The 13,896-nt window shown below is 26.1% G+C and overlaps 2 protein-coding genes across 2 annotated transcripts; one reads left to right on the forward strand and one right to left on the reverse strand.

Moving 5' to 3' along the window:
- The first annotated feature begins 9,393 nt into the window (after window positions 1-9,393).
- Window positions 9,394-10,394, forward strand: LOC127244909 (ethylene-responsive transcription factor 2-like). Its single transcript, XM_051265503.1, has one exon. The coding sequence runs from the start codon at window positions 9,472-9,474 to the stop codon at window positions 10,186-10,188; it is 717 nt and encodes a 238-aa protein (XP_051121460.1). The 5' UTR covers window positions 9,394-9,471; the 3' UTR covers window positions 10,189-10,394.
- A 1,159-nt stretch (window positions 10,395-11,553) lies between these two features.
- On the reverse strand, window positions 11,554-12,604 carry LOC127244906 (cytosolic sulfotransferase 12-like). Its single transcript, XM_051265501.1, has one exon. The coding sequence runs from the start codon at window positions 12,492-12,494 to the stop codon at window positions 11,559-11,561; it is 936 nt and encodes a 311-aa protein (XP_051121458.1). The 5' UTR covers window positions 12,495-12,604; the 3' UTR covers window positions 11,554-11,558.
- Between the last annotated feature and the right edge of the window lie 1,292 nt (window positions 12,605-13,896).

Consider the following 13,896-nt stretch of genomic DNA (forward strand, 5'->3'; position numbering starts at 1 on the left):
AATAATATTTATTTATTTCTTCCAAATTAATCTAATTAATTTGATACACAGCCGGTAGCATTTTCACTCACAAAATAATCGATTGCAAAATAACCGATTATCCAACAGTTTATAAAATTATTTTTTTATCAATCATATAAAAGTATATATTATTTATTTATTTATATAAAAAATATTATCTATAAGATGATATTTATATTAAAACTTAAATATATATATTCAAACTTTATTTTAATCATACAATACACATTACATTGTATGTATATATATATTGTCAATTAAATAAAATCTATCCAACCAATTAAAATAGTGATAAGTAATTCTAATAAACATTGTCTATTGTATAGTTTATTTATTATATGATTATTTTGATTTTTGTAAAAAATGTTTTGATTTTTATTTATAAAATTTAACCTAATCTACTATTTTTTTTAAAAAAAAATAAAATAAAAATCATCTAAGTAGACACATCCATAAATGTTTAGTAATTACTTGAGTTGGGCTGGCCTATTTAACATTAAAAAATTGTAAGCTTCTTAAAGGCTCAAACTTGACTTGCTATTCATAATAATTATTTAAGTTTAAATAAAATATATATATTTTAAAATTATTGCGTTATGTTAATTTGTACTTTTTCATCAAACATCATTTGTTCATATTTTTCATTTTCATCGATTACACATAACTTGACTTTTTTTTTTTTTAAATGAAAAATAACTATATATTTTAATCGTATTTTAAAATTTATAATTATATATATTTTTTCTTAATTTTATATAAATTAATTGTTTATTTTAATTTGAATATATAATTATTTTTATTAATATATCTTTAATTATTTACTTAATTATATCATTGATCTCGTATCTAAAGAAAATTGAACTACTAAAGTGAAATGGAGAAAGTAATTTTTAAAAGTGATAATTTTGGATTGGCATTGTGGACTGACCCAATTCTTAAACGGGTAAGATAGGCCCAACTAAATTTCAAATTGGGCTTAAAAATATAGGCCCGGCCTGAGTTTAAAATAATTCTGGCGAGCCCAGCCCAGCCCGCCTAATAATAATATATTAATTAAATTCTATTTAAGCATATTATTTGTGTAATTTTTTATTTAAAAATAAAATATATTAATATAAATGAATATAATTGTGATAAACTAATATTTTCAATAATAATTAATGATTTGAAGAGGTTTTTTTGGCGATGTAGGAAATTATTTTGTTTTATCAATAAACTATATTTTTATTTTTTTATAATAAAAAGTAAAAGTATTTTACTATTTCACCTAAAGTTATTTATACTAGAAAAAAATGAGAAGTTTGGACTTTGATAGACTGAAATAATTTTGTACGAAGGAAGTATAATACTTCCTCCGTCCACAAACTAATATCATACTTTTCTATTTGGGACGTTCAACAACTATTGTCCTATTTCTTTTTTTAAACACAAATTTTACATTTTTACCGTCAATTCATTTATTATTTTCAATATCTACCATAAAATTAAGGGCAAATTTGTCAATTCATAACAAAAGAACAATTACCTAAAAAAATCGTGCAAATATACTTTAGACAATAGAAATTGGACGGAGGGAGTATATATTTGTAATGTATTATTTATTCGTAACAACCTTATTCAAAACTTCCCAATTGTACTTTAAAATTTATTACGGGTGTGTTTGTTTGGGGGTTTCGATTTTAGATTGGAATTTGAATAGTAAAAATGTTGAATTTGAATAGTTATATGATGTGATATAAATAGGTATTGATGTGATGTTTTGAATGTAAAATTGATTTTTAGTATAATATAAAAAATAAAAAATAGGTGTTTGATTTGATGTTTTGGGGAAAAAAAAATTGGATGAATAATTGGATTTAAATCCAATCCTCCAAACAAACACACCTGTAAATTGAAAAGAGTTCATTTGGAGTTTATAATAAATTGACAAAAAATAATATTTTATTAATTAGTAGAAGTGTATAAAAAATTTTGATATCTTTTTCATTTGACTTTATATAGTATAAAATAATTATATTTGTAATTATATATTTGTAATATAAATAAAAGTTAAGGATATTTTGATATTAGTGCATCGCTGCTCCTACTAAAATAGAAAAAAAAAATTTAAAGTGTGAAATGAATGATATAATAGAAAATGTACTTTAACTTAGACGAAAGAATACTGTACTATTCAATTCAAACCTGATTTGTTCCAATACATATGTGTATGATTTTATTATTTATTTCTTTAAGACATTGGAATGAAGTAATCCCATATATAATAATAATAATATAATAGTAATAAGTTATCAAAATAATAATAATAATAATAATTTAGATATGGTCAAGTCAAAGTGGAAAATATGAACACGAGGACATTTGAAGTTTAATAAGGGATAATTAATTAATTAAATAATTATATATATATATATATATATATTGTAATATGAACACATCCAAGTCCGGAATAAATAATTATTAGTACATACAGTTTATTTAAATAAAATTTGACTCCAACTATTTTTATTTTGTTGAATATTTCCATATATAGGCAATCGTGGTTTGATACGTCTTCAATGTTCATGAATTACTATATATTATTATGGGAAAAAAAATAATTTTATTATTATATAGTGAAATAATATCAATAATATATCAATATTACTATTGTTATTTTAAAATATTTATAAAAATATTTTAGTTTAATTATAAATAAATATCAAATAACTTAAAAAAAATCGTCAACATAGCCTAGTCAAAGGTCTACCAAAACAGGACCTAAAAGAGACCGTAAACGTGACTATGTTTTAATATGGCCGTGTTGATTGTCTGTAAATTTATTTAACTTTCTAAGTCACTCAACAACGGTATTTAATTTATATCAATTATTATGAAGTTTGTTAAGTCTATGCAAATGGTATGTTTAAAGAAAGAAGTGAACTAGTCTTCAAAAATTTGGACAAAATTTTGTTTTTTCTGAAAAAAAAAGGTGATGTGTTTTATCGAATCTAGTTTACAGGCTATTAGATTCAATCGGATATTTAACTAAAGCGCACTCGTCGAGTAACTGCTGCTGGTTCGCTTCGCACATTATAATTTTATTATTATTATTATTATTATTATTATTATAAGTCATGTAATAAATGATCTGGTGGTACGGGTACACTCGTGATGGTGATGTCATGCATTCAAACTTCAAATTCCGATGCCTCCAAATATTGTTTGTTACATATAATTCACCTAACGTGACTTGTCTTGTTAAATTTAATTTTTAGATTATTAGGTTCGATTGTGAATTTCCAAAATAGAGTTGGATTATATACATCTCGTACCTACAGACATCAAAGATGACGATTTTTCCAACATGATCATCATTATCCAATCCCGTCGAACTAAAGAACATCGAAAATGTTAGGTTCTATTTATAGATGATTGATACTACTTATCATTGTGTTGAAAGTCTATATTGTGGGTCGGATTACGTGTTGTATAACTTCTCATGTCTCACATTGAAAGTGTAATAAAAATATTGGGCATTGATTCCTATAAATTGACCTCTTTGTTTTCTATTTTAAAAAATGACAACAAACTTTTTGTCTTTAGTAATTAAATAGAGTAAAATTGAGATTTTGTGAGTTATTGTGAGGAGAATTTTACAATTTTGTCAATTTTTGGGATCGTGAATGTAGATTTGTTGTGAGATCGAACCACGTTAAATTCTTGTATCTTATTATTTGTTTTTCTCTCTTCCCCTGTATGTTCCCAACAATTAGTCATCTATTTAGCCATCGTTTTACGGTGTTTGAATTTTATGTCTAGTTTATATGTTACCTTTGGGTTCAAGAGTAAATATATATAGTTAGAATTAGTTGAAATTGAGCGTAACTATTTAATGTGTATTTTAAAAATTTAACCGTACAATTAGTATAAAATTTTTAAAAAACTTTCACTTCTTACTGCAATGTTGTTATTTGATTGTGTGTCATTATATTTAATATTAAAAATATTATTATTTAAATAATTGATTTTACAAATATCATTGTACTTGTATCATAATAAACTAATAAAATATATTGGTTTTTTTTATTTGTATTATGTATTGATATAATAATTAATATTAAAAAATAAAGAATTAACATAATCTTTAAGATTTTTTTTTTTTTTTCAGTTTGATGTGAATGTAATTTTAAATATGTGTTTCAGTTGTGAGATTGTTTGGATTTTTGTATTGAATAGTAAAATTTTGAATTGAAATAGTTATTTGATGCGATATAAATATATATTGATATAATATTTTGAATATAAAATTTAATTTTAATGTAATATATTAAATAAATAAAAAATAGATTTTTATTTGATATTTTTTTTAAAAAAAAATAAAAATAGTAAAATCTAAAATAAAATCTCACGTGTAAACACACTAGTATATTTTTGCAGTAGTCATAAAAATTAAATAGTATGAAATACTGAAAAATCAAATAAAAATTGTTACGGGAACTTTTGTTACAAAACCGTAGGCTGTTTTGGATAATCACAAGAGAGACGTTTCAGTGCAAACCACTTTTATTTTAATCGGATTATCACAACCCTATTTTTTTTTTATATATATTTTATTTGATTAATTAATTAATTAATGACAAATTGCAGCAACCAACCCAGCACGTGGGTAAGACCTTTCGCTTGACTTTTGAGCCATTTACAAAAGATATTTATTAGGTATATATTAATAATAGCATAAAATATTTTAAATTTAAAAATATTAAATTTTTTTTATCATTTTTATTTATCCGTTCTATTTAAAAAAATATTTTAAAAATAATTATATATTATTATCAAAATATTTTTTAATTTTTATTTAATTATAAAAATATTATTATATATATAATTATTTTATATATAAAATTAAAAAATAAATATATTAAAATATTTTATATATTTTCATCTACTAATAAAATATTATTATATTTTTATATATTATAAAATTACAAAAACTTCTCTGAGTTGAGCCAGAAAAAGTGATTGTTATAAATTATAATATTTATATTTTTTCAATAGCAAATTGAGCTAAATGTCACTCTCCCGAGTTGGAAAGGGCAATATATCCAACTTGCTGCCTTTTGTTTTAATTTAATTTAATTTAATATTAATACTCCCTAATCAATAAATAGACAACTAATGGGTCCCACAAATTTAAGAAATTTGCACTCCCTGATTGGTTGTCATGTCATTATTAGCTGAATTTTTTTAACAATTAAAGTATAAATAAACGAACCAACATCAAATTTTATTACGAATAATGGACGGATGGGGTTACGCCGTATTTGTTTTGGTTTTGAATTTTAAATTCTTTATCCGTTTCCGTGTAAGGTTGTCGTTTACTTTTTACACATGGATTTTTAAATATTAATATTATAATAAGTTGTAGTGAAAAATACGAAAATATCCCTATTAGTATTATGTAATATAAAAGTAATGATATTTGTGTAATATATTGTAAGTTGGAATAATATTTATTATGTTAGGTAGATAGTACAATTACTAAATTAGGAAATAATAACCTTATTTTAAGACGAAAATAGAAAATACTCGCTCCATCCCAAAATTATAGTCTGGATTGTATTTGACACGAGATTTAAGGAATATTGATATTATATTGCTAGTAGGTAAAAAGTACGAGTAAAAGACTTTTTTGCCATTGTGAGAATATTAGTGTAAAAAGTAGTGGCAATTGTGTAATAATAATGAAAAAATAATGATAGTTTTACGGTGATATGATTATTTATGAAAATGAAACTATTGTTTTGAGACTGATAAAAATGATAAATAAAACTATGTTATTGGAACGGAGGGAATAGTAACATTTCAATGGGACAAAAGGAGTAATATAATTTTAAATTAAAACAATATAAATATGTAAATATAAAATTTAAGTTTAATATAATAATAATAATTAGATAATGAAAATTAGAGATGAAAGACATTAGCTAAATTCATTAATAACTAAAAATTTGATTTAAAAAGGAAAAAATTTCGGTATAACAATGTTATTTTTTTTTTTATAGTGATCTTAGCAATACATGCAATCCAACGCTAAAAACCAATTCGATCACAATATTTTAAAGTTATGAGATAATATCATATATGTCAAGCCCAAAAAGAAAATAATATTCTTTATATCTTAATTCCAAGTATTTTTTTTTATTATTACTCCCTCCGTCTCGGATAATTTGACTATGTTACTATAGATACGAGAATTTAGGAGGGGTATACTTAGTAAATAATTAAAAATATATTAGTGAAAATAATTATCGTATAATAAAAATAATTATAGATTAAAATTAAGATAATTGTTTAGTATAATTAAAATTAAAAAAAAATAAAAATTAAATTTTTAAAAATAAGATTAAAGTGTATAATTATTTTCCAAAAAAAGAAAGTGACAAAATAAGTGGGACGGACGGAAATAAAAAAATGAACATGAGAAGCGGGAAGGAGGGAGTATTATTTTTATCTCACTAAAAAGGATATACTATTTCAATTAATTTTCAAAGTAATCATATCTAAATATCTAAATAATCTTAATTTTACAGAGATATTCATTTTTCTTTTGTATTTTTAAAGATATAATGTCAAAATTATTTTACATATTTTCACTAATAGATAAAATATTATTATAATAAAAGTACATTAGATTCTAGCAAAAAATATATTTCAATTTATCTTACTCTAAATGAATGTTTTATAGTAGATTAAGAAATAATACGATTTATTTATTGGTTAATTTAATTGTTTAAAAATTTTTGATATTTTTGTCATTTAATTTTATATATAAATTAATTATATATGTAATAATATATTTGTAATTATTTTTTTAAAAAAAATTAGTAAAACGAAACAAAAATGATAAAATAATAATAACAATAATTTACCCAATTTAAATTTATAGCCATTTTGTAAGTTCCAGAGTGAAGTCAAATCACTCGCATCTACTGCCACGTCATTTTTTCTTCCCTTACTTCATCAAACAAAATAAATTATTTATATTAAATAACTCATTATTAAATTAATTTAAATAAAAATAAGACAATATATAATAAAAAAAGTATATAAAAAAGAACAAAAAACAGGAGGCCCTCTTGAATATATTTGCTTAATATTTTCATAATAGAATATTTTTGATTGAGTTAGATTTTAAATTGAATATTAGATTATGTTATCTTTGATGTATAGTCAATCTATTGAATCATTATTTTATATTATCGAATTACTTTAGTGATTACACTATTTAAACAAAGAATTGTAGCCAACCCTTTCACATGTATCATCATTATTATTATTAATATCATAATTGAAGTCTTTATTGAAATAGTTTTCTAAGTAATTGGCATATTTGGTCTTTCACTGCCAGAGATAGAAATGTGAACTAACTTTTTGAAAAAAATAATTTTTTTTTAGTCTCGTGACATACTATTTTATTAATTTAGTTCCGTAACAACTAAAGCCCGTCATAAGTGATATTTTTTTTGTGCACAATTAGTCATCTGTCGCTGAGAATGCACATGTGACACCCACATGGCACACCGGAGCATACGTGTCCACTAGGTGGGCGCGTGAAATTTTCTATTAGGCATATGTGACACTTGTATGATATAATTTGTAAGAGTAATAATTAGATATATATACAAAATATTTTTTATAATTTTTTCAATCACATGTTATAATTGAACTCAACATACATGATTTGTATAATATGACTTGTCTGCCGCATATAGTTCGCGTAGTGTGACTTGTCTTGTCGAATTTAATTTGCATGCTATTAAGTTCGACCAAATACTTATCCAATGGGACAACAAATTTCCACCTCATTAAAAAAATCACTATTTTTATATTTGTAATAAGGTAGAAGTTATTAGCATTATTCTAATTGTCATAAAAATAATTAAATTAAAATTTAGAGTTCAATATGATATCATTAAAAAATTTTAATACTATAATTTAAATAAAAGTAATATTATTAGATACAAAATAAATATCCTATGACATTTTAAAAATTAAATAATTTTGAAACAAAACCCAATGATTATTATTATTATTTTTTGGTATGGTTTAATTAATTCAACGTCAAACATAAGACCAACAAGAAATTTCTACCCTTTGAATGTTGAATAGCTGCTATAACTACACACACGTGTGTGTGGTATTATATATTTATATATATATATATATATATTTCATGTGCTAACACATATATAGAATATATATATATTTGTACAATATGTAGACTAACACATAAATATATACATATAATTTTATAAAATATACTCTATCCGTCGCACATTGGATGTCTGGGTCACTGTAGATACAAGAATTTAGGATAAGTATAATTAGTAGATAATTAAGAATATATTAGTAAAAATAATTATCATATAATATAAATAATTATAGATTTAAGTTAAGATAACTAATTAGTTTAATTAAAATTAAAAAAATTAAATTAAAAAGTTTAAAATGAGATTAAAGTGTATAATCATTTTCTAAAAAAAGAAAGTGACATGGAACGTGGGACAGACAGAAACGGCAATATGGACATGGTAGGTGGGACAGAGGGAATACTATTTATTCATAAAAAATTCATATTTTATATAATTCTCACAATAGAATGAGTTCAAACAACTATTAAAAAAACACCAATTAAACACATCACAATTTGGATAATCTTTGAATTAAAAATATGAATTAACTCTAAATCTTTAATATATATATTTTTAAATAAAGCAATGTTTATTATATACATATTTTAAAATTTTGCCATGATAATCTTTTTTTTTTTTTGAAAAAAAAAACTATGAGATTAAATAGAAATTTCATCTCATTAAATATTTATTTTTAATAAAATATCATAATTAAAATACTAATTTTTTCACTATTTTGAAAATATTTCAAATTTCTAAAACCTCCGTATAAACGAAGTAAGTATTTTACATGATAAAAACACAAAATACAAAAACATAGACAAACACACCATTAACGATGTCATTAAACCCTACGGTTAATCCTAAGCACGTGAAAATTATTTTCCTAACACAAGAGGAAATAAAAATAAATGTTAAAAACACCTGGCCTATACGAATTGCTGACGTGGCCTCAATCCAATTAGCCCACGTGATTCATTTCCCGCGCCCAATAACTTACTGACAACTTGCTCAACTTGCAGCTTCTTTTGGAACCTTCCCAGAAGCCAAATATCCTCAATTTTAATTAATTAATTATTTCTTTATTTAAAAATTATTTTAAAAAATAATTTATTTTAATTCCCCGTATTGCCCACGGGTGCATTGAACCTTCCCCAAATTTCCCCCTTTCCCTATCCTATATAAACCCTAATCTATCTTCATCCCCAAAATTCAGAATTTTCTTCTCCCCAAATTTCAATTCTGCAATTGGATTACGAAATTGATCGGAAATTTCATGAGCCAGCCGATAATCGGAGAGCTGCCGTTGCCGGAGGTGGCGCCGCCGGTGGTGTATTGCCGGAGCTCAAGCTTCAGCAGCTTAATACCTTGTTTAACGGAGACGTGGGGCGATTTGCCGTTAAAGATGGACGACGCTGAGGACATGGTTATTTACGGCGTCCTCCGTGACGCCGTTAACGATGGATGGACGCCGTTTAAGGACGTTAAGGCGGAGCCGAGATTCGAAGCTCCCGGCGGCGAGCTGAGCTTTCCAACGGTGAGGATGGAGTACCTGTCGACTCCGGCGGCGCCGGCGGTGACGCGGCCGAAGGGGAGGCATTTTAGAGGAGTGAGGCAACGGCCGTGGGGGAAGTTCGCGGCGGAGATAAGAGATCCGGCGAAGAACGGCGCGAGGGTGTGGCTCGGGACTTACGAGACGGCTGAGGAAGCGGCTTTGGCTTACGATAAAGCGGCTTACAGAATGCGCGGCTCAAAGGCTTTGTTAAATTTCCCGCACAAAGTCGGCTCGAACGAACCGGACCCGGTTCGAGTGACTTCCAAGCGGAGGTCTCCCGAGCCGGCTTTTTCGACGGCTTCGACGGTTACGTCCGGTTCGGATAGTTTGTCGCCGAAGAGGAGGAAAAGAGCGGCGGCGGCGGCTGAGCAAGCCGAGCCGGAAGTGGAGAGCCAAATGATGGTATTGCCAGGTGTCGTGCAATTAGTGGCAGCTTGAATGTGAGCTGGAATCATTATTAAGGACTTGTTTGTTTGCGTAAAAGCCGTAAACTACTAGAAGACTGTAGGGCCCAATGTTCTATTTACAAAAAAAAAAGAATATCTGAAAAATGTGTGCACTTGTAAATTACAAAAAGCGGTTTTGTGGGTTCAAAATGGATGTCAATTAATAATATATATATATAAACACAATTTTGAGCTTAATTGCAAATGGGCCCAAATCAGATCGTTTAGAATTTTTAACTGTATTTGTTCTTCTCCACTATTGCATTTGGATTCTCTCCTCTTATTTTAAGCAAAAACAAAATTATTTAACTTATTTCATATATTTTTATTAATTAATAAAAAAATATTATTTTCTAATTTATAATAAAAAATGATACTTTTTATTAAGTTGAAAAAAATATGTTTTTATTTTGGATTAATAAACATTAGTATTTTATGAATTTATTGTTTTTAATTAAAAATTAAATTTCTCATTCGAAGTAACGAAGTATGATTGTTTGGTAGATTTTTTTGAATTGTTTATAATATTAACTATGAAAAAATATGTTTGTTAATATATTATATAAATTTGTTGATTTTTTAATAGTAAATATAATAAATAAATTATATACTCCATCGAAAATATATATTTATATTTTTATAAAAAATTAAGTAATAATAATATTTTATGAACGAGTGTAAGTATGAAATATAATTTTAATATTTTTATTATTTGTATTTTATGTATATATATAATAATATGCATGTAATTTATGTAAAAATTAAAAATATTTTGTATTAGGGTGTAATTACTTTTATTGTAATAAAAAATAAATACTTTTATTTTTGATTTGAAATTAGATATCGATTTAAATTTTTATTTAAATATTATTTTAATATAATATTTAAAAGATAAGTGTTTTAATTGAAAATGATACGGTGTAAATAATATAAATTAGCGTTTGAAATCATAAATAAATTAAAAGAAAAAAAAGGATTTGAAAATGAATGAAGAATTAATTAATATGAATGTTGGAAAGTGTAGGGACCGCCTAGGAATTGAGCATCGTCACGTTCATTGGGACCAACTTGGCGATGAAAAAGAAGAGCACAAAACCAATATGGCCACGTTGGTTACTTTTTTTAAAAAATAATAACATTTTTTAATTGTAATTTTCCAAAAATAATAAAAAGAAATACAAAATATTATTATATAAAAGTAAAAAAAGAATTAATTATTCATTTTAAAAAATAAAAAAATTAAATATTTAATATAAAATAATATATTTTATATTTTTGACATAATTCTTTATAATATAAACAAAAAAATTATTTCATTTGAAAATAACGGCTGAACAAAACCATAAATTTTTATATAAAAAATTAAAGAACGAGGCCTATAACCTCGAGTTTGTGCCTCGTTATTTGGTCGATTCTTTCTGCCATTTCAGGCGTCAAGTAATCCTTCCAATTCTCAACTTCCCCTTTCCTAAAATAACACCTGTTAGGAACACATGTAATCACTGATCCATTCTTATTCACCTCCAGATTCCTTAGTCTCTCCAAACTGCATCTCCACAGAATCTTCTCCACCTCATCCTCACTCCCCAACGCCTTCCCCATGAATTCCGCCATTTTCATGACCTCCGCTGTCGGATTGCTCTTCAGCTCCTCGTATTTCACAAACAGAATCTTCTCCGGCCGCCGCCGGCTCTCGATCCAATACTCCGCAACGTGGTCGAAAAACGACCCGTAATGATGGACACCGGAGCAGAAGAAATCGACGGCCTTCTCCAGCGGGATCGGCCGTAGAATTGAGTTGAAAAAATGCCACATGGAAATTAGGGTATCTTTAGGGTTCCGGGCAAGGTACACAATTTTCGTGGAAGACGACGATGTCTTGACGGAATCGGGGAGGAGGGAGTAAGGGAGGTGCGTGTGGAGCAATCGTGGCGCCGGCGCGTCGTAGATGTCGAATTTGAGGGGTTCGTGTTTGTAGCCGACGGCTTCGACGGTGGGGACGAGGAAATGAGGATTATTTCCGGCGAGGTCGTCGGCGCCGTCGACTTCGCCGCCGCGTTGGGTGCAGGAGAGGGCGAGGGATTTGAGCCACGTGGTGCCGGTTTTCTTGGCGGAGGTGAGGAGAACGTCGCCGTCTGCGGCGGCGAAGGTGGACCGGAATTTGATCGCCGGTTTGACGACCTGCGGCGGGAACCAGAAGCCTTCCCAATGGACGATTTCCATGGATTCCCAGAAATGCGTTTTTGGTAATAATACGTCGTCGTTTGAGAATTGCGATTTTTTTGAATCGTCTGCCATTGTCTATATCTCTATTACAGAGTTATTCACAGTGAAATCGATCCAATTATATATAATGTGGACATGCAGTCTTTTCCATTTTTTATACCTTGCCTTCATTTTCTGGAAAATAATATCGTGTTTGCTTGTAATTTTAAAACTAAATTACTACTTTCTTTCTCCTACTTAAATTATTCTATATTTTTATTTTCGTTTGTTCTTTTTTTTTTAAAAAAAATATAATTATACATTTTAATTATATTTTAAAATTCATAACTTATAGTAATTATTTTTTTTATTTTAATTAAATTATTTAGTTATTTTAATTTTAATATATGATTATTTTTATTAAATTATAATTATTTTCACTAATATAGTACTTTTTAATTACCTACTAATTATACAATATTTATACGTGTGACACCCTTAATGTGCTGTATAGCTAATGGCCTTCCTATCTAATAAGAGTTTGTTTGGTTCGAGGGCTTAAGAGGAGAGGGTTGACAATTTTAAAATTTTCTAAGTTTGTTTCAATTTTTTTAGAGGGGAGGCGAGACAATCTCTTTAATTTTTTCCCCCTCCAAGGAGGAATTTGGACAAGAGGGATTTTATTAAAATTTTCTTTTATCTAATTATCTATTATACTATTTAAATATTTTATTAAAAATTTGATAACATTTTCAAATTTTTAATATTTATTTATTTTATTTTTAATTATATCAAATAATATTAACATATAAATTGTACATAGATTTAAATTATAGTATTATATATTTTGAAATATTTTTAATTAAATATTTTAATAAGTTTAATTATAATATTTTTTAACAAATCATATAAATTAGTAATATAATTATATCTATAATAATAATAATAATTATTATTATTATTATTATTAAAATAATTTATTATCTTTCAAAAATAATTCCAATACAAGCACAATATTCGGTCTCAACTTAAATCTCAATACAATCTTGCACTAAAGACATAAGCAAAATTAGAAAATTTATTTTTATCATATTGGACAAATACATTTTGTACGATATTTTATAAATAAATTGATCGAATTTTATTAAATACTTTTATTTTTCTTTATTTATATAATATAAAGACAAAATAGTAAATTTTTTCTATTTTTTCTGTTACCTAACCAAGCTTTACCTCCCAAACACATTGTTATAATATTATTTTTTCTGCCTTCCCCTCTCCTCCGTTTCATTAAAATCTCTCTCCCCCCGCCCCCACCTCATTTCAACCAAACATACACTAAAGGATTAATGGTATAGGTTGGGTTTTAGACTACTCTATCCATTTTAATTTTTATTTATTTTTTTTAAATTTCAAATATATTTTCTTTTTAAAAAGAAAATAAATAAAACGAGATTGGTTTATAATTTCGTATTGTATTTTTATTTCTCACTCG

Source organism: Andrographis paniculata, unplaced genomic scaffold (assembly GCF_009805555.1).
Source record: "Andrographis paniculata isolate CXL003 unplaced genomic scaffold, ASM980555v1 Contig21END, whole genome shotgun sequence".
NCBI classification, from domain to species: Eukaryota; Viridiplantae; Streptophyta; class Magnoliopsida; order Lamiales; family Acanthaceae; genus Andrographis; species Andrographis paniculata.

Coding starts and splice junctions, on each gene's coding strand:
- LOC127244909 (XM_051265503.1), top strand. CDS start 9,472: ATGAGCCAGCCGATAATCGGAGAGCTGCCGTTGCCGGAGGTGGCGCCG.
- LOC127244906 (XM_051265501.1), bottom strand. CDS start 12,494: ATGGCAGACGATTCAAAAAAATCGCAATTCTCAAACGACGACGTATTA.